At 32.4% G+C, this 19,620-nt stretch overlaps 4 protein-coding genes across 4 annotated transcripts; 2 read left to right on the plus strand and 2 right to left on the minus strand.

Moving 5' to 3' along the window:
- Positions 1–462: 462 nt before the first annotated feature.
- On the minus strand, positions 463–9,278 carry LOC107626161 (caffeoylshikimate esterase). The gene is made up of 8 exons (XM_016328964.3): positions 8,830–9,278; positions 8,620–8,710; positions 8,216–8,248; positions 4,710–4,856; positions 4,489–4,619; positions 3,697–3,834; positions 3,492–3,590; positions 463–840 (listed from the first exon to the last, which is right to left on the minus strand). The coding sequence occupies exons 1-8, from the start codon at positions 8,854–8,856 to the stop codon at positions 532–534; spliced, it is 975 nt and encodes a 324-aa protein (XP_016184450.1). The 5' UTR covers positions 8,857–9,278; the 3' UTR covers positions 463–531.
- A 422-nt stretch (positions 9,279–9,700) lies between these two features.
- On the minus strand, positions 9,701–11,577 carry ATOEP16-4 (Mitochondrial import inner membrane translocase subunit Tim17/Tim22/Tim23 family protein). Its single transcript, XM_016328965.3, has 6 exons — positions 11,474–11,577; positions 11,331–11,382; positions 11,209–11,240; positions 11,083–11,116; positions 10,901–10,968; positions 9,701–10,280 (listed from the first exon to the last, which is right to left on the minus strand). Exons 1-6 carry the CDS (start codon positions 11,543–11,545, stop codon positions 10,146–10,148), a joined length of 393 nt encoding a protein of 130 aa, XP_016184451.1. The 5' UTR covers positions 11,546–11,577; the 3' UTR covers positions 9,701–10,145.
- Positions 11,578–11,743: 166 nt separating this feature from the next.
- LOC107626163 (large ribosomal subunit protein eL22z) lies at positions 11,744–13,441 on the plus strand. Its single transcript, XM_016328966.3, has 2 exons — positions 11,744–12,072; positions 13,107–13,441. Exons 1-2 carry the CDS (start codon positions 11,840–11,842, stop codon positions 13,249–13,251), a joined length of 378 nt encoding a protein of 125 aa, XP_016184452.1. The 5' UTR covers positions 11,744–11,839; the 3' UTR covers positions 13,252–13,441.
- A 35-nt stretch (positions 13,442–13,476) lies between these two features.
- Positions 13,477–16,050, plus strand: LOC107626164 (Pentatricopeptide repeat (PPR) superfamily protein). Its single transcript, XM_016328967.3, has one exon. It carries the CDS (start codon positions 13,805–13,807, stop codon positions 15,515–15,517), a length of 1,713 nt encoding a protein of 570 aa, XP_016184453.1. The 5' UTR covers positions 13,477–13,804; the 3' UTR covers positions 15,518–16,050.
- The last annotated feature ends 3,570 nt before the right edge of the window (positions 16,051–19,620 follow it).

Here is a 19,620-nt window from a genome sequence, read left to right on the forward strand (position 1 = left end):
GAAGGGAAAATAAAAACAATTTCCAAACCAACTTGGGTTGGTCGTCAGCTCACTCGTCCGCTTAAGCAAGTGTCGGGGGTTCGAATCCCGCCTTGTGTATGCAGCAATCCATTGGCCAGCGACAGACCCTTAAATGGAGCTCCGATCCGCGACGGATTAGTCTTTGGCCTGTCGGGTTGAGGGATACCGTGGACCAAAAAAAAAAAAAAACAATTTCCAAATATTTGTAGGTAAATGGACATATGATACAAACTTTTTCCAAAAATAGACACCCAAAAAAAAAACTCTTTCCAAAAATTAAAAGAAAATCTTTTTCTTGGAAGTAATATTTTTCAAAACAATGTTACCTGAATTGCATTACAGATACTCCATTTTTTTTTATTATTATACTTAACTTATTCACTCTTAACCATCAAGTTATCCACGGTAAGAATCAAATCAATTAAAATTTTACATCTCATCTAATAATAAAAATGAATATGTCCATTTAACATACAATAAATTGTAATTACAAACAAAATACTTTTTCTCTTACATTGATGAGTGACGTAAATAGCGACGTCCTTTGACCTCGGCAACAAAGTTATTTTTGTCATTGGTTTGTTCTAAAAAAGCCTCAAACCCTGCCTTGTTAGCATGGTTGTCAAGCCAGCTTATGATGTCTTTGAACACAATGTCGATGTTTTCATCAGGCTCCCCTGATGTTAAGCCATGCCACATTCCAGGGTACAATTTCATGGTCTTGTCTATGCTACTTGCTTTTTCATACAATGTCTTGCTTACTTCTGGATCTGTTACTGTATCTGCATCTCCATGCAATACTAAGAATGGCAATGTTACCTGTTCAAAATTCGGGTAGCTTTTGTTTCAATTATTTCTTTTCTACATCAAACAATTGAACATGGATAATACACATATAGTTGCCAAACATTTTATAAGCTTACACTTCATTTAGTATTCGATTGGATGTAGATGCAATTTCAATATAATTCATATATAATTATTGGTATGTCTTCTATCAGCTTAAATTTTTTAAAAAAGTGATTCCATAATATAATATCTGAATTTCTATAATCTAAATGTATAAAGTTCGAACCTTGTTATCCAAAAAAAAATAGAGCATAAAACAAATAAAAAAATCTATGTAAATATCATGCAAAATCCACAAAAAAGTTCTTACGTAAGGAAACGTGTTAAATATATAATTATTTATACATCTTGTTCGCAAACAATTAGGTTAAATTACACAGTTGGTCCTTACACTTTTAGTGAAATTGCAAATTGGTCCATACACTTCAAAAATTTGTAATTGGGTCCCTAAAAAGAATCAAAATTTGTAATTTAGTCCCCGCTAGTAAAAAAATGTTGATTTAATAGAATATTCTCAGAATATACTGAGAATATTCTGTTAAAATAGAGAATATACTGAGAATATTCTGTTAAATCAAACACTTTTTGAACGATGGGGACTAAATTGCAAATTTTAATTCTCTTTAGGGACCCAATTACAAACTTTTAAAATGTAGGGACCAATTTGCAATTTCACTGAAAATGTAGGGACCAACTGTGTAATTTAACCCGAACAATTATCTCGCATAGTTTAAAAAAAGCTGGAAACTCAGGTGCAGTCGACTTCATATGAAGTTGATATTTGAGAGTCGTTAGATGAAAAATCATTTAACGGCTCTCAGATATCAACTTCACGTGAAGTCGACTTCACCTGAGTTTTTGCCTTAAAAAAATAATTAGAAAATGTCAGAGTTGGACAACGTACTTTAAAAATGGGAAATGCTAGTTGTACAATATTAATCAGCCTTTAATCAGCCTTTAATCAGATTTAAATAATATTTAATTATTTTTTTAGTGTAACATGTTCCTATTTTGTAGATACATATCTATAATTAGATTTTAATTTAAATTTAAATTTTAAAACCTACCCACTTCATTGGTGGTTACGGTGACTTTGCTTTACTTTTGTAACTTCACGTAACAGATACAGTTTTTTAAATTCCTTATTCTACGGGATATTCACACGCATTAGTGAATCCCAAACCAAAAAGGACGCTGCCAGCTGAATTCTCCATCTCGTCTTCATTGGTGAAGACCATCACCACCTTCCAGCTGAAGCACTCTCTCATTTTGCATTGGTGAAAGGTATCATTATTTTCCACACATGTGTTTATGTAATTTGTTAAGAAATATCATGTTCAATATTTTTAATTATATTTTAATTTAAACATAAGAACACTCTGCTGATTTAATTGGAACAAGGTTGATCTTATTTAATTTTATTAATAAAGTTGTTGCAAATAAAGTATATAATCAACAATTAATTTAAAAATTATGAATGGTCGAATATAATTATATACATAAACTAAAATATTTTCAATTGTAGTTTCTTTTTCAATTGTAACATATCTAAAATATTAAGTTATACAAAAAATATTTTTAAAACACATCCAAAATCATAAATCTAAAATTTAAATTTAAACATTAAAAAATAATTGTAACACATCTAAAATTATGAAGTTATACAGAAAATATAAAATCATAAATCTAAAATCTAAATTTAAACATTAAAAAATAATTGTAACACATCTAAAATTATGAAGTTATACAGAAAATATTTTTGAAACACATCCAAAATCATAAATCTAAAATCTAAATTTAAACATTAAAAAATAATTGTAACACATCTAAAATTATGATGTTATACAGAAAATATTTTTAAAACACATCCAAAATCATAAATTTAAAATTTAAATTTAAACATTAAAAAGACAGCGTTGTAAATGAGTGCCGAAAAGGAGGAAGGCAGCGTTGAGGATGAGCGCGGAAGAGGATGAACGACAGCGGATGATGACTTCTCGATGTGCACCTCTGAGTTTTCCATGTGCGCAATTTTCGACATGGCGCAAACGTGACTTCTCTGCTTCTTTGAGTGTTTTGTACGAGTTTAATTAATAATTTGATAGTTTAAGGTTTATTTTATATTTTTAAAATCAAAATTTTGAATTTTGAATAATTTGATTTTTAGATATGTATTTAAATTATAATATATTAATAATTAAATATATTAAATCTGAAACAAAAATTTAAATTTTAAATTTTAAATTTCAGTTTTTTTAGATTGTATTTTGAATGTGTATTTAATTTTAAAAAGACAACAAATCTATTCATAATTTTTAGTTGTGTTTGTTTTAATTTTTTTTAATTATTGTAATAAAAGGCTGAATGTTGTACGATTTTTAAAGGATACCTAGTTGAACCGTTTAAAAATAAGCTTGTTCTAAAAAAGCGTAGTGTAATAATAGTAACTTCAGTAAGTAACCAAATTAGTATGCATTTTTTATGCACTCAAAATTAGTAAAAAAAGTTGTTGAGAAATATGAGATCAAGTTATCCAGCTAGAGAATCAAAAAAAGGTTTCACTACATGATGATGCCAAATTAGTATCCATAATAATAACATTAAATGTGCTAATTAATCACCTGCTCTAACGAGGCTTCAACATATAAGCTTGTTCTCAGCATCTCTAATCCCGTTTTCAACCTGGGCTTGTCTTGGTATATCAACGTGTTTTTCCTTATCTGCAATCATATCATCATAAAATTATAAAAAAAAAAAATTTTTTTGACACAATAATTAACTATTGAAATTTTCCATTAAAATATTAAATTTATGAAGAAATCTCACAAGTTCTCTTTTTGTAGTGTCTTTGAATGCTGAATTGATGACATCCTTTGAGGGAACTATTTTGCACTTTGGTATAATATTTTCCACACTAGTCAACAAGCTTACCACCATTGGATTTGGCTTTACTTTCTCTGAAATCTGCCACATAAATATATTTAAATATTTGCATAATAATACTTTAATTTCTTCATCAATCATATTAAGTATATGCAAAAAATTAATTATTATATAAAATTATAAATTTAGTGTTCATAAAAAATTTTGATTATGCAATTGACCACAAATTAAATTAGGTTTAATTATTCTGTTAGTCTCTATAATTTTACCAAATTTGTAATTAGGTCCTTATACTTTTATTTTCAGTTAAGTTTTTACACTGTTTTTAATTTTATAATTAGGTCATTTCTAGTATAAACAATATTAGAGTTATTAACTGAGTATTTCTTCGCAAATTGAAAATATTCATAATTAAAAATCTAATTAGATCTTTGACCGCATGTATTTTAAAAAAAATATTTCATTAATTTTAACGTTTTCAACATAAAAAAGACCTAATTATAAAATTAAAAATAATGTAGGAACTTAATTATAAAAAAAATAATAATATAGAGACTTAATTGTAAATTTGGTGAAATATATGTACTTTACTAAAAAATATGTAAAGTACATATAAAAAAGTTTAATTATTCAGTAATAACATATTAGATTAATCTATTATAATAAGTTTAATTATTCTATCAACTAATTATTTTATTAAAAAAATATGTAAAACATATAAATATATATTGATACCTTGCACATTGGTGCAACAAGAACAGCACCATCCCAGAATGAAGGATATTTTTTATGAATAAGTAAGGCCACTGCCCCTCCCATTGATTCCCCATATAAAAACTTGGGCTTTTCACTATACTCTTCAAGCACTGAAAATTCCAAATAATTAATTAGCATGTTTAATTTGAATGCTTAATTTCCAAATATAGAAAAATGGAATGATAATAGGGAATTATTACCACAAATGGAGTTGAAAAATTGAGAACAGTCATTGACAATGTTTTGAAAGTTGCTAATGTAACAACGAATACCCTCTGAATGTCCATGTCCTTCATAATCCATTCCGAACACTGCATATCTTGCACATGCCAACCTCTCTCCACATTCTACATTCAATAATGCAACCATCAAATTCAATAACCAACAATATATATATGTTTTGATGCATTGACAGTGTTACATAGTCGTGTAATCAGAATCATTTTCTTAGATAATTATTTATACGGTTAATGTAAAAATTAGTTATTTTTGTTAATGTGATGTTATATGATTGGATGCACGTGTAAAAAAAATTTATACTAATAGTGTATCAAAATTAAATTATATATATTACACCAATTTTCTGATTCTTAATGTGACAATCAAACAAGGAAATTATTATTTTTTATTTAGAGTTGAGTATATAATTTCTAATCCTATTATGTATATGATCAATCTCTTTTTCTCTATAAAATTAAAATTTATTTTGAATATAAGACACCTGTTTTTTTTTTTTTTTTGATAAATGTTTTTTCGAATGAAAATAAGCTCAACACACTAAGTGGAGCAACAAAAGAAATACATAACCAATTCATAAAAGCCATAAAATCCTGCTATGCCCGGCAACGCCATCAACCACCAAATGAATCACTCTTGGTCCATTCGTCGTAGTTCATAATGGTCTTCTTGATGACAAACTCCACACTTGTTTCTTGATTATTAAAGATTCTATCATTGCGTTCCACCCAAATGTTCCAAATCACTGCAAAGAACCCCGACAACCATTTATTCTGATCTTGTTTCCGCTTATACCTACTGGTCCACCGCTCAAATAACTCCCTTATTGTACCAGGAATAGGCCACACCTCCCCAAACGACCTCAACCAACTGCACCACACTTGCCACGTTAGTTCACATAGGAGAAACAGATGCTCCACCGACTCTATTTCCTTCTTGCAAAGAGCACAGATATTATCACTGGGCCTAATGACTCCTAGTCTACTCAACCTCTCCTTAGTATTCACTCTGCCAATAAGCACAAACCACCCAAAAAGCTCAATTCTCGGCGGTACCACTCCTTTCCATACTGCACTTGTGAAGCTGTAACTCGTAATCTCATCCGACAGAGATTCCAATTGTAGGACGCGCACAACAGACTTGGTCGAAAACACCCCTTTACTATCACACTTCCAAACCAAATTATCATCTCTACCAGCTGACAACTTCACAGGCCTTAACTGCTCATGAAATTGGTTGACCAGTTCCAGCTCCCATTGGAACATCTCTCTTCGCCACTGGAAATTCCATATCCACTCAAGTCCATCCCAAAATCCACAGTCCCCAATCATGGATCCTTGCTGATCCGAAATAGAGAATAATCTTGGAAATAGAGAATAATCCACAGTCCCCAATCATTTATTATTATTATTATTATTATTTTTTTTTTTTGATAAATGTATCATCAATTTATGTTGAATTAGTCAGGTAAGGGCAAAGTGTGATATGAATATATGATGTGTCACAAAATATATGTTTAATGTATAGTTACTTATTTAATTTAAATGTTTCATTTAATATGAATGGTTATTGTTCTGGTTATTCAGACTGGGCAAAGAATATGTTTTAGCTAGGAGCGTATGAATTTCTATGGAGGAATTTAAATTTTTTACTTGTAACAAGAGAATAAACATTTAATTTGGTCCATATCTATTCACACAAAGAATAATGTAATTTTTAACAATAAAAAAGAGATCAATTAATTTTTGTTATTTTGAGACTATATATATATTATGTTCCGTCTATTAAAATTTCTGTCACATATTAAATAAACATTAATTTAGTAACAGATTTTATTTGTAATCTATGAATTTTTATTTGTACCAAAAAAAGGGGAGAAAAAATGTGCATGCAACAGAAATTGATGATCTCGAAATGCACCTTATCTTTATCCTCATGGGGGTTAAAAGGGTAAAAATGAAAACGAAGAAAAAGGTAAGAGCATGATTTAAAGGGAAGAGAGTTTGCATTTTTTTCAATGAGATAAGATCATATAAGATAATGAAATTATATTATATGATATTATGTCGGTTTCAGCAGAGATCAGAGATAAGATACGATAGCAGATTCATCAATCATACTATGAACTTGTATGCTTCCATTTGCTGCTGAATAAGAAGAGATGGTTGCTTAGCATGCAAACAAATTATTTTTGTATATAATAATATGTTAATATTATAAGTATGATGAGGAGTACCCAAATCTCACATCGAACAAACAAAAAAAATAAAAAATTTATAAGATAAAAAGTTTATTAATTTAGTTTTTTAAAATTTTGAGTTTGATGTAATTTTTTTTTAATTTTTTTTTAAATTTTTTCGATAATAAAAAATTTTTCACGGTGGTTCAACATATTATTATATACTTTTATTTTTTCCGATCGATCGAGCTTGGAGTAGTGTGAATAATGTATAAAACTTACTTTGATTTTGTATGAATTTTTCAGCTCTAATAAAAGTAGTCAAAACAATAAATATAATAATATTCAATTAAATAGAAAAATAAATTATTCTAATAAAAATATTTGTAAATCTTTAGTCAAATCGTTCAAACTAATTAGTTTGCATTAAATAAAATAATATAAATAAACTATGTTAGTTATACGTCAAGAAAAGTTTACTCCTGTTAAATAAAAATACCCTAACAAAATTTTTTTTGTCATTAAATTTTTTTTACCAAAATATTTTTTAATAAATTATTTTTTTATTAATTAAATTATATTTTTATCAAAATATTGTTAAAAAAAATTTAATAATTAAATTATTTTTTTTATTGAATATCTACATGGCATATAGTTACGTACTAATATTGTTTTGCTAAGCGGTGACCCATGATTTGCATAAGACGTAGTGTCACTATTATGTGATCAACAATTGGTGGAAAACCTAAATAAGTAACTACTAGAGATTTGGTTTTCTGAAATTTGACCCAGCTAGGGACCCTACATACACTCAAAATTTTGTTTAGATATAAATTTAATTATGTATAACTTTTAGCCACATTTATTAAAATTAGTAGGATATGTGAATGCAAAATATATTTCAAAATAAAATTAATGACACCTTGTTTATTGAAAATGTGATTTAAGACAATGTATTATTTTTCATTAACAATCAAATACCTAAGTCTTGGCTTAAAAATGAGACTAATCAACTAATTAGTGGGGTCATAAATAATTGTCACTATGTGTTTGTGTTCTAGGCGTGTAAGGAATAATATTATTGTGATTTATTTCCCAACCAATTAGCCCATCATTTTTCCAGAGATCAGAGCTTTATTATTTGAACGATTTTAATCATTAATGGTGGAAAAATTCAAAATACCAAATGAAAAAGGAAAGAAACAAACAAAACAAGATAAATTGAAAAAAATAATTAAAAAAAGAAAAAAGAGAAAAAAAAAAAAAGAAGAAGGAAAATGTGTTAATTACCTCTCATGAAGTTACTGCATTCCATTCCATAACCTGCAATAATGTTGGTAACATAACTCACTAAGAAGAAATGATATTTAAATGTAAATAAAAAAGAGAAAAGTTTGAAGAGAAAAAAATAATGAAAAGAGAAAACATTAACATACTCTATATTTTGAATGCAATTATGCAAACAAATAATGTTGGATTCTTAATAGTCCATTTAAATAAAATTGTTCAAGAAAATTATTTATCTGGATTATTAGAAAATAACATAATGTATATCTTCTTCAAATACATGGATTGGATTTCAAATGTAAATTCTTCATCATCCCAATGAATACTTATTTATAAACAGAGCAACCAATACAATATGCTACAAAATTGTTTTGCTATAAAAAGAAATTAAAAGAGAAATAATGAACCATGGCAAAGAAAAACAAGGGCCTTGGGTGAAGAAACTGGCAACCATCTGCATGTGAATAGCTTCTTTCCCCTTGAGTTCTTCCTATATTCCTGATGAATGAGAATTTAACAAAACTAGATTGTTAAATGTTGAATGAATAAAAGGTATCATAAGATTAGAAGAATAAGAAAATATGCATGAGAATGAGAAAGAAAAGGGATATACATACCTCTTGATATGTGAATTTTGACTCCATCAAAAGACAAAAACCAAAACCAAATAAGCCTATGAGACTTTGATGATGATGTTGTTGTTGGTTGGATTTAATATCTATTCACAGATCTAGTAAGTTTTTCTTAATGCTTATAACATTAATGTTAATGAAGAATGGATAGGCCTTTTTTCATGTATATGGCACCTTGCAAAAGGACCATGAAGAGAAAGAGATAGAAAGTTGATTCCTTTTTTTGAAGGTGTTCTTTCTTTTTCAAAGGGCAAAGGACTTCTTATACGTTGAGTAGTGATTCTATATGGGAGAAGATGGAGGACCAAAGGAGGATTAATCTATTTGCCAAACAGAATGAGATGGCAGATAGAGTTTTTTTTTTTTTAATTTTTCAATAAAGGGATTTCTTTTTTGTGCATAATTCATAATTGTGTGTGTTTGTGTCTATCCGTAGAAGAATGAGGTGGTGGAGTTTTCTTTTCTTTATTTAAAAAAAAAAGGCCAAATCTGAATCCCAATTTCCAACAAATAAATTTGTGGATATGACGCAATTGCACCCCAACATTGTCGTCATAGTGTTTGGCATCTCTCTCAACAAGTGTTGAACTTTCTTTATCCAATTAACTGAGAGATTTATTTGATAAAAAAAATTATGTTTAGTAATTAAGATAAAATATAGCCACAAAATATAGAAAGCTGTAAAGATAAATACATATTCCAGAACACAATTTTTTTGTCCTTGTATATCAAAATTTGGAACTATATAAGAACTAACATTTTTGTGGCTATTTATACAATTCATATGCATTTTGGAATAGTACCACTTTCATTGTTAAAAATTTTATTGTTCTTTTCTCTCTTTCGTAACAAATAATTTTCAAATATTGCAAACTAACTTTAATATTTAGTATTAACATTGGCAACTTTCAGTAAATATAATTTCTGTTAAACTTATCTCTCTGCTTAACAAAATAAACAAAAAACTGATAACTTTTTTTCCCTCAACACAAACAACTAAGTAAACAGTAATACAACTATGAAAATCTCTCAAGAATAAGTACATATTTCCCTGTCACAATCCAAAGGGAAAATGTACTCCAAATATAAATGTTCACTCCCGGAAGAAGGGTTTTGTACCAATCCCCAATAAAACTAATCAAACCAAGAAACAGACAAGAAAATATCTTGCAGAATAATCGTAAGAGGAGATCCATTCATCCATTTGAGACCCTTTCATGCTTTGGTAGACTCTCTGCATTACCTTAGAAATGAAGGTTTACTGCATCTAATTTTCTGTCTCCACATCTAACAATTGTATCTTAAGATGATCTAGCATGGTCAGCTGCAGCACAGATAGCTGAGACTAAACTCGCCATACCAATAGCCTGTGTATAGCTTCGTGTCCCGACAGAAACGGCTGCACCAGCCACAGCACCAGCAATCAAGCCATTTACCTGTACAATTCAAAAGAAATTTTCATAAACGCAATGAACTTTATTCATGTGATCTTGTTCAGAGTGCTAAGTGCCTGGGTATGCAACCATGTAAAGTACACACGACCACACCCTATATCGATTCTTCCAACAAACATGTTTGATGCTGTCACAAACAAACACGATTCTAAACATCTTTGATACTAGCACAGCAGACTTTCACATTAAGTAGGTTTGTTTGAATCACTGATCACATGTACTGCATTGTCAGAATATAAAAAGATCACCCAAAAAAAAAAAATCAGAAGAGCATAGAAGGGAGGCATAAAAGCAGTCAACAGAAGTGAACTTACAAATAGATCCATTAAGCAATGCAACTAACACAGATAAATTTGCACAAAAATCAGTATGCAATGGTGTGTCTATTGACACTATACTGAAATTGATACTTAAACATATATGCAACTGGTACAGGAATGGATACTAGATACATGTTAATCTGAATTAATAGTTGGTTCATTATAGAATAGGGAAACCTACTACCCTCCATTCCTTAGTGCATCCAATACATTGATTTATAAATTAAATAAAATAAAAACAACCATCAATATGGGTGGACCTTCCTCTCATCCTACACTTACCCAATCATTCTTCTTCCTGTACCTCTGAACTCCACACCTAGTGATGCTGAATACTCCAGCTATAACTCCTAAAACCCCAAAATCAAGGAACCTTAATCAGTGCTAAAAAACATGAACACACAACTCAAACACATTTACCACGTTTCTTTTTTCTTAGCTCAATAATAACCAATCTCAATTACCACATCGAAACCCATACTTGCCAACTGATTTTATCTGTAAAATAGCACCCCCAATAAAATCAACCCATCAGCACCATAATTCACACATAAAAGGAAAAAAAAAAAACTTTTCTTTTTCCACATTACCACATAAGAAGCTTTGTTAATGCCGCTAAGACCTGCACCAAAAAAAAAGGAAGAAAATTGAATACTACAAGTTGACGATTCCGAATCAGAATTGAAATTAGGGTTTTAGATGTTCACATTACTTTGCTGATTAGCATCGTAGGGACCAATACACATTCCCCAGATTGCACCTGCCTGAACGACAATTCACAATTTCTGATATAAACAACAAAGAAGAAGAAGAAGAAGAAGAAGAAGAAGAGAGGTGGAGTAAAACGAAGGTTACCGTCCCAACGCGAAGGATAGACTCAACGGCGAGTGAAGAGCACGGAACGACGCCGTATATGTCGTCTTCCATGGACTCAGCTATTGACTAAATCGGAGTCAAATAAAAAAAGACAGTAAGAAACTGTAACCATTATTTTTTGGTGTTTAAATGGGCCTCTAATTGGGCTCAGGCCCAAACATAACGAACTAGAGTGGCGAAGTAAAACGGCAACAACTGTCTGCGTTTCGGAACACCAAAACGAAACCCTAGCTGGATACGAAAACAAAAACCCTAGCTTATATTGGGAGAAAGGAAGCCTCTCTTGTCAGCAGCAACACAAGCTACTACCTTGTGCTTCGGAGAGAGAGTGAGAAGAGAGAGAAAATGAGCCGCGGAGCAGGAGCTGGTGGAGCGAAGGGGAAGAAGAAGGGAGCGAGCTTCGTGATCGATTGCGCGAAGCCCGTTGAGGATAAGATCATGGACATCGCATCGCTCGAGAAGTTCCTTCAAGAGAGGATCAAGGTCGGAGGCAAAGCCGGTGCTCTCGGCGATTCCGTCACCGTTACAAGGGACAAGTCCAAGATCACCGTCACCTCCGATTCCAGCTTCTCCAAGCGGTACCTGTTTCCTTTTTTTAATTATTATTTTAGTCGATTGTGCTTATTTTTATTTAGTTATGCTGCGATTTTGATTCATTTCTTTTATGCTAATGAGTTTATTGTAACGATAAATATATTTTTTTCCCTTAAACTATATGTTAACAAACTTGTGGTTCTGTTTGCTGAGATTCACAGAGAATCATAGGCTTAGGTCAGATTTAGGGTGAATGAATTAGGTAATTTACACAGAGTATTGTACTGAAATTATAAATGACATTTTTATCCTTCTGATTTTGTTCTTGGAAGAAAGTTAGAATATGCTTCGAATTTGTATTGGGTTTTTGCTTGTTGGTTTTATGGAAGCTTTGATGAAAGGGGAAAACATAAAACTAAAAAAATAAAGCTTATCGAAACAGACCCTAATTAGCTAAAGCTTCTTGAGTATGCTTTTGGCATTCTACAAAATCATGAGTTTCTTAAGTAGCTTTGGGGTGTCTGATCTCGTAAATGATGTAAAAGTAATGAGGTGATCACATTGGAGTATGCTTCATTTAGCTGTACCCTTAAGTCTTTTAGGACCATAACCGTTGACTATTAGACAGTGTTCTCTGCCCCTTGGTTTAAGTTGCGACCCCGTTATGTTTGTTCCCCAAGTTGTCATGTATTTATATGTAGCTTTTCTGCAAAATGAAGGGATTTTCATCTCATCAAGCTTCAATTGTAATGAGGATGGTATTATTCTCAATGCTTGGCGATAGCATACTTTATTATGATGCTCAGTGCTTTATACATAATTAACAGTTTCATCCTTTCTTTTGTCATAGTTATGATCTGTGTGAATGTTAATCTTTCAATGTTTTATTTCATGAACTATACGATGTTCTGATTGAGAAGTGATAAACTGTTCTAATAGTTCAGTATTCATTCCATTAACATTATCAATGTATTTGCATCTTAATAATTTTCTGTCGGTATAAGTCTTCAATGTCATCTTGCTTTTTAATTTTCCCTGCTTAATTATTTTTTCCTTTGTTGTTAATCTCATTTTGCAGATACCTGAAATACTTGACTAAGAAGTACTTGAAAAAGCACAATGTGAGGGATTGGCTTCGTGTGATCTCCTCCAACAAGGACAGGAATGTGTATGAGTTGAGATACTTCAACATTGCCGAGAATGAGGGTGAAGAGGAAGAGTGAACAATCTAGTTTTCTGTCACAAGACATTATCCATTAGGCGTATTTATTGTGGAGTCTATCTAAATCTATCTGTTGTGTTTTTTGGTTAACTTTGTGACTGGTTGCTTCAGAATTCCTGAATTTATTTTCGAATCAACTTTTTGTCCCAATGAAAGCTTGATAGTAATTTTTTGAGAGGTTATCATGAAAATTTAGTACTCGCATCCTTAACATCACCAATTCACGAGAAATATAATTTTGAACATCCAAATTAATCTGACTTGAGAAAAGTAAGCAAAAAGACAAGTACATATCTGATGTTTGAGAAATTAAGATGATGAGGTCCCTGAACATTTATGCTAAATAAGCTAATTTCAATCTAGTTTTCTAACTAATTTATTGCAGTAGAATCACATCAAAATTTTAGCAGTGTGTTCAAATCACAATGAAGCATACTAAACCAGAGAAGAAATATACTGTATAATCAATGTCTTATATCATGAAGAGAAATTAAGAGAATTATTTATGGGATGAATTAGTTCTCTGCCCCCTAACTAAGCAGCACCACGCACCTATGAGAGGTTTCATAACGAAGAAAGCAACAATATTGATACCATGGACTCACCCAACTCTTAACCTACGCCACCCCACCCTTGAATCCTTCGTGTGGAACAACCTCATCCGCTCAACTACCCTCCAACCACCACTCTCCATCTACCTCCGCATGCGCCGCCATGCCATCGTCCCAGACCTCCACACTTTCCCTTTCCTCCTCCCTTCCCTCACCCACCTCCCCCTTGCGCACTCTCTTCACGCCCACACCTTCCTTTTCGGCCTCCACACTCATCCATTTACCCAAACCTCCCTCATTGCCATGTACTCTTCCTGTGGATGCCTCAACTCTGCACGCCAAGTGTTTGATGAAATTACTCTACCGGATGCCCCCTCTTATACCGCTGTAATTCATGCGTATTGCAAGGGTGGTATGGTAGATATTGCTCGGAGGATGTTTGATCAGATGACTGACAAGAATGTGTTGTCCTATAGCTGCATGATCAATGGCTATGTTAAGTGTGGTGAGCACGCGGCTGCGCTCGGTTTGTTTCGCAATTTGCTTGCGTTGGAAGGTAGTGGAGCAGGTAGTGAAATCAAGCCGAATGAGTTCACTTTCTCTGCGGTGCTGTCTGCTTGTGCAAAACTGGGTGCACTTCAACATGGGAAGTGGGTTCATGCTTATATTGGTAGGTGTGGAATGAGGATCGATGTTGTGTTGGGGACAGCTTTGATTGATATGTATGGGAAGTGTGGGGATGTTGAGAGGGCGAGATGCGTGTTTGATGAGATTGGGCATGATGAGAAGGATGTGATGGCTTGGAGTGCAATGATCTGCGCTTTTGCGATGCATGGGCGAACAGAGGAATGCCTTGAGATGTTTGGGAGGATGGTTGATGATGGGGTGAGTCCTAATGCTGTGACATTTGTGGGTGTTCTTTGTGCTTGTGTGCATGGTGGGTTGGTTAGGGAAGGGGATGAGTTTTTCAAGAGGATGGTGACTGAGTATAGTGTTAGACCATTGATCCAACATTATGGATGCATGGTGGATTTGTACGGAAGAGCAGGGCGCATCGATGATGCTTGGAATGTGGTGAAATCGATGCCTATGGAGCCTGATGTGATGATATGGGGTGCTCTGCTTAGTGGGGCTAGGATGCATGGAGACATTGAAACGTGTGAGGTATCGATAAAGAAGCTTCTTGAGTTGGATCCTTCAAATAGTGGTGCCTATGTGCTTCTTTCTAATGTGTATGCAAAGCTTGGAAGGTGGAGGGAAGTGAGGCATTTGAGAGAGCTTATGGAGGCTAGGGGAATCAAGAAAGTTCCAGGATGTAGTTTGGTGGAGATCGACGGCGTTCTTCATGAGTTTTTCGTGGGAGACGATTCTCATCTAGAAACACAAGATATATATAGGATGCTTGATGAGATTATGAAGAGGCTGAAGAGGCAAGGTTATGTTGGTGACACAAGTGAGGTGTTGCTTGATTTGGATGAGGAAGGAAAAGAGTCTGCGTTATCTCTTCACAGCGAAAAACTTGCAATTGCTTATTGCTTCCTCAAGACAAGGCCAGGCACCACAATAAGGATTGTGAAGAACTTGAGGATTTGTAAGGATTGTCATGTTGCAATCAAGATGATGTCTAGGGAATTTAACAGGGAGATAATTGTTAGAGATTGCAACCGTTTTCACCATTTTAAGAATGGGGCGTGTTCTTGCAAAGACTATTGGTAAGTACAATAGAGAACTCGGCTGTTTTCCACGTTAAAATCTCAAAACAATGAAGAAAAGTTTGGTCAATCATTTCGTTTTTAGTTAGAGTTCTCAAATCAAGTCATGACATGGTAATATTTAGGGTTTAAGTTGAGTGATTAATTGATTGGAAGAGAATTGGAAGGAGTGATGTCCATAATCATCCAATTGGATTACTCAGTGAGTCTCTGATTCTTACATGAGATTTGGACACTATTAAAGTCCCTTAGACCTTAAAGAAGGATATGAGATAGATGTCCAAGTAAAGTAATGAAGTTTCTGCATTTTTCATGAGAAGGAAGGCTTAAGAGGGGTTAAAACTAGAAGCTGGAAGAAGCTACTAACCTTGGCTCAATTAACAACTACAGTGATATTTTTTTTTATCATTAGTGTACATGCATTATCAACTTGCTTATGGTTTTACATGAGACAAAATAAGGGAAGATGGTAATTGTACTGTTGTAACAAATGATTATAATAACATTTCAACGAAAAAAGAGTATATTTATCTTGGATTACAGTTTACTTTCATTGTCCTTATGATTTAATAGAGAAAAGAACTGATTGGATGTACTTTTTATGTCTTTACCCTTCAATGAAATGTTTTCTTATTAGGTTTGGATTTAAAAACTAATTTGTGAGCTTCCTATTGTCTCATTCTAACTTTATCATCTAAACTTGGCTCAATTAACAGTATATATATATATATATATATATAGTGTACATGCATATTGCATTATTAACTTGCTTATGGTTTTACATGAGACAAAATAAGGGAAGATGGTAATTGTACTGTGGAATAATGAAAGTATAGTCCGTGTAACAAATGATTATAATAACATTTCAACATAAAAGGTAGATTTATCTTGGATTACAATTTACTTTCATTGTCCTTATAATTTAATAGAGAAAAGTACTGATTAGACATTTAGACGTACTTTTTATATCTTTACCCTTCAATGAAAATTTTCCTTTTTAGGTTTGGATTTAAAAATTAATTTGTGAGCTTCCCATTTTCTCATTCTAACTTTATCGTCCTTCATCCATGCCAAAACTACCTTTTTGGCAATATACTCAATATCATGAAGCACCCTTTTTGTGCAAGATACTATTTAATTTTGGAAAATTTTTTTAGTTGAATATGTCTCTGTTTCTTCCTTCTTTTTTATTTTATAAACATTTTTATTTTAGAGGAGTCAAATTTTAAAATTTTTTATTTGAAATTAATTTGTATATATTTCCTCTACAAAAAAGTTTTGATATAATAATACAATAATGATATGTAATTTCTCCGTTTATAACAATTAATTTGCTTTTAAAAAAATATATTATTGATCAATATAATGATCTAATGGGGTAATTAAAAAATCAATTGTTGCTTTCAGTTACCACTTACCACTTGTGTGTGTGCCGGCACACCTAATTAAATTATTTACAATGCCCAAAATATCTAAAGGAACGTGTTAAGAGTTACTTAAAACCTTAGATTGTGACTATATTGTGTGATTAAGTGTGTATACAACAGTTGTAAAACATTACAAAATGGTTTAATTAAGATATTTGTTTATTATTGAGCTTCAAGTTGGAAGACACTTGAAATGGCTGAAAACGTCGTTTCCCAACTAGACATGTTGCCCCAAATAAAGTTCATTTATTTTTCTTACTGATAAAATTCGTTCAGAGTTGCAGATTTCTTAGTGAAAAGCAAGCTAAAGAAGAGAAAAATGTATCTTTTGTATTAGTGAAAAATTACTTAATTACAGAGATAAAAGATACAGTTATATATAGTCAAAAAGAAAGAAAAAATAAAAAATAAAAAATAAAAAATAAAATTATATTAACTATCTCTTCATATTCTATTATACAGCTGTGATCAACTAATGTCACATAATACCCAATAAAACCCAATAAAAGAGAGAGTACCTTAGGAGTACCAGTAATATTCATACATTAATAGCCTCCCTTAAGCTAGGAGTGTACAAATTATACATTCCAAATTTACTACATAACTCTTCAAAAAGACCTAATGAAAATGCCTTTGTAAGGACATCAGCAAGTTGTTCTCTTGATGGAGTACGTACAGGATCTAGCTGCTTAGCCGTAGTCCTGTTCCGGAATATTCTGCATTTTGCTAATATCGGCGACAGCCAATTTGTGCTGGGTTACTTAGAGAAGGACGGAACGATTCGTCATACTTCTCTCATAGAGCCTCACAGTGTTACTTCTCCTACCATCAGAAAGCATGTTAAAGATAAACATGGCCTAGGTGATAAAATTTTTTTTAAGAAGGATGATAGTAAAGATTATTTGAAAGACCAAGTCCCGGTATCTAAATTCATAGGATCTTGTAACTTGAAATACAAAGAATTCGTAGACCCTAAAGACACGTTTTCGCAGATTTCTGAAGGAAAGCCGTACTTAACCTCTGAGCCGGATATTGGTTATTTTTCTTGGAAGCAACCTTACCAGTTTGTAATAATAATATTAATGTATGAATATTACTGGTACTCCCAAGGTACTCTCTCTTTTATTGGTTTTATTGGGTATTTTGTGATATTAGTTGATCACAACTGTATAATGGAATATGAAGAGATAGCTAGTATAATTTTTATTTTTTATTTTTTCTTTCTTTTTGGCTATATATAACTGTATCTTTTATCTCTGTAATCATGTAATTTTTCACTAATACAAAAGACACATTTCTCTCTTCTTTAGCTTACTTTTCACTAAGAAATCTGCAGTTCTGAACGAATTTTATCATGGTGCGGTGAGCGTGGAAGAGCTGCAAATATTGTAAAGCAAGGATTGTAAACTTTACCTCTTCCTTCTGCAACATCCATGGCAGATCGAGAAGTTGGAGTAGATAATCCAAAAAATTTGCAACCGCAAACATTTTCAGTGAGTGATTTACAAAATCTCACCAGATTGATGAATCAACTTGCCAGCCTTCAAACGCAAGCAGAAAGATCAACATTGAACCCGATTCAAGACCAAACAAGTCCCTTCTACCTCCATCCAAATGAAAGCCCAGGTTTATCACTAACTCAAACTCCTCTTACAACTCGAAATTATCACTCATAGGCGAGATCGGTTTGGCTATCCATCAAATCGAAGAACAAGTTGGGATTCATTGATGGAAGCATTCTGAAACCTGAAAAAACTAACTCAACCTATGAAGCTTGGGACAGGTGCAACACATTTGTACTATCGTGGTTGCATTCTTCTCTAAGCACAGAGATTCTTCATAGCGTTCTTTGGTGTAACGTGGCCTCGGAACTCTGGAACGATCTCAAGTACAGATTCTATGAAGGTGATTTATTTCGGATAGCTGATCTTCAAGAAGAGATGTTTGCGATGAAGCAGGGAGATCTATCCATCACTGCATATTTCACTAAACTTAAGGGAATTTGGGAAGAACTTGATGAGTTCAAACTAATTCTATCCTGTGCCTGTGGAGCATCATGCTCATGTGGACTGAAAGATCATCAGAGAATATAGAGACTAAGAACATGCTGTTAGAATTTTGAGAAGGTTAAATGAGCAGTATACAACAGTGAAATCACAGATTATGTTGATGGTGCCACTGCCCAGTGTAAATTCCATCTATTCTTTACTTTTGCAACAAGAAAGACAATTAAGCAACTCAGATCAAAGTGAAGAAAGGATACTAGTTAATGTTGTCAATATTGGAGGAACTGGTAATGAAAACAACAGAGGATTTGGTATGATCTCGAATGCAAATTCTGGTATCACAAATTGAGGTGGCCGAGGCAGAGTTAGTAGTGGAAGAGGAATGATGAGAAGTTGTTCTTATTGCGGAAAGGTTGGACACACTATAGAGACTTGCTATCATAAGTATGGATTTCCTCCTCATTTGCAAAAGAAATTTGGAGTAGCAAATGTGAACAATATGATTGTTGCTGAGAAAACATGTGGAGATGGCAACGTAACTGATGTGCGTTCAACTCAAGAGGAGAATAGTAAAAGTCTAGACAACTTGTTTTCCGAAGATAAAAAACAAGCATTGATTTCTCTATTCCAACAACATAAAGGTGATCCTGCTCATAGTTCTCTTCAAACACAAG

The sequence above is a fragment of the Arachis ipaensis genome, chromosome B2 (genome assembly GCF_059453495.1).
Source record: "Arachis ipaensis isolate K30076 ecotype BB chromosome B2, ASM5945349v1, whole genome shotgun sequence".
Lineage (NCBI taxonomy): Eukaryota > Viridiplantae > Streptophyta > Magnoliopsida > Fabales > Fabaceae > Arachis > Arachis ipaensis.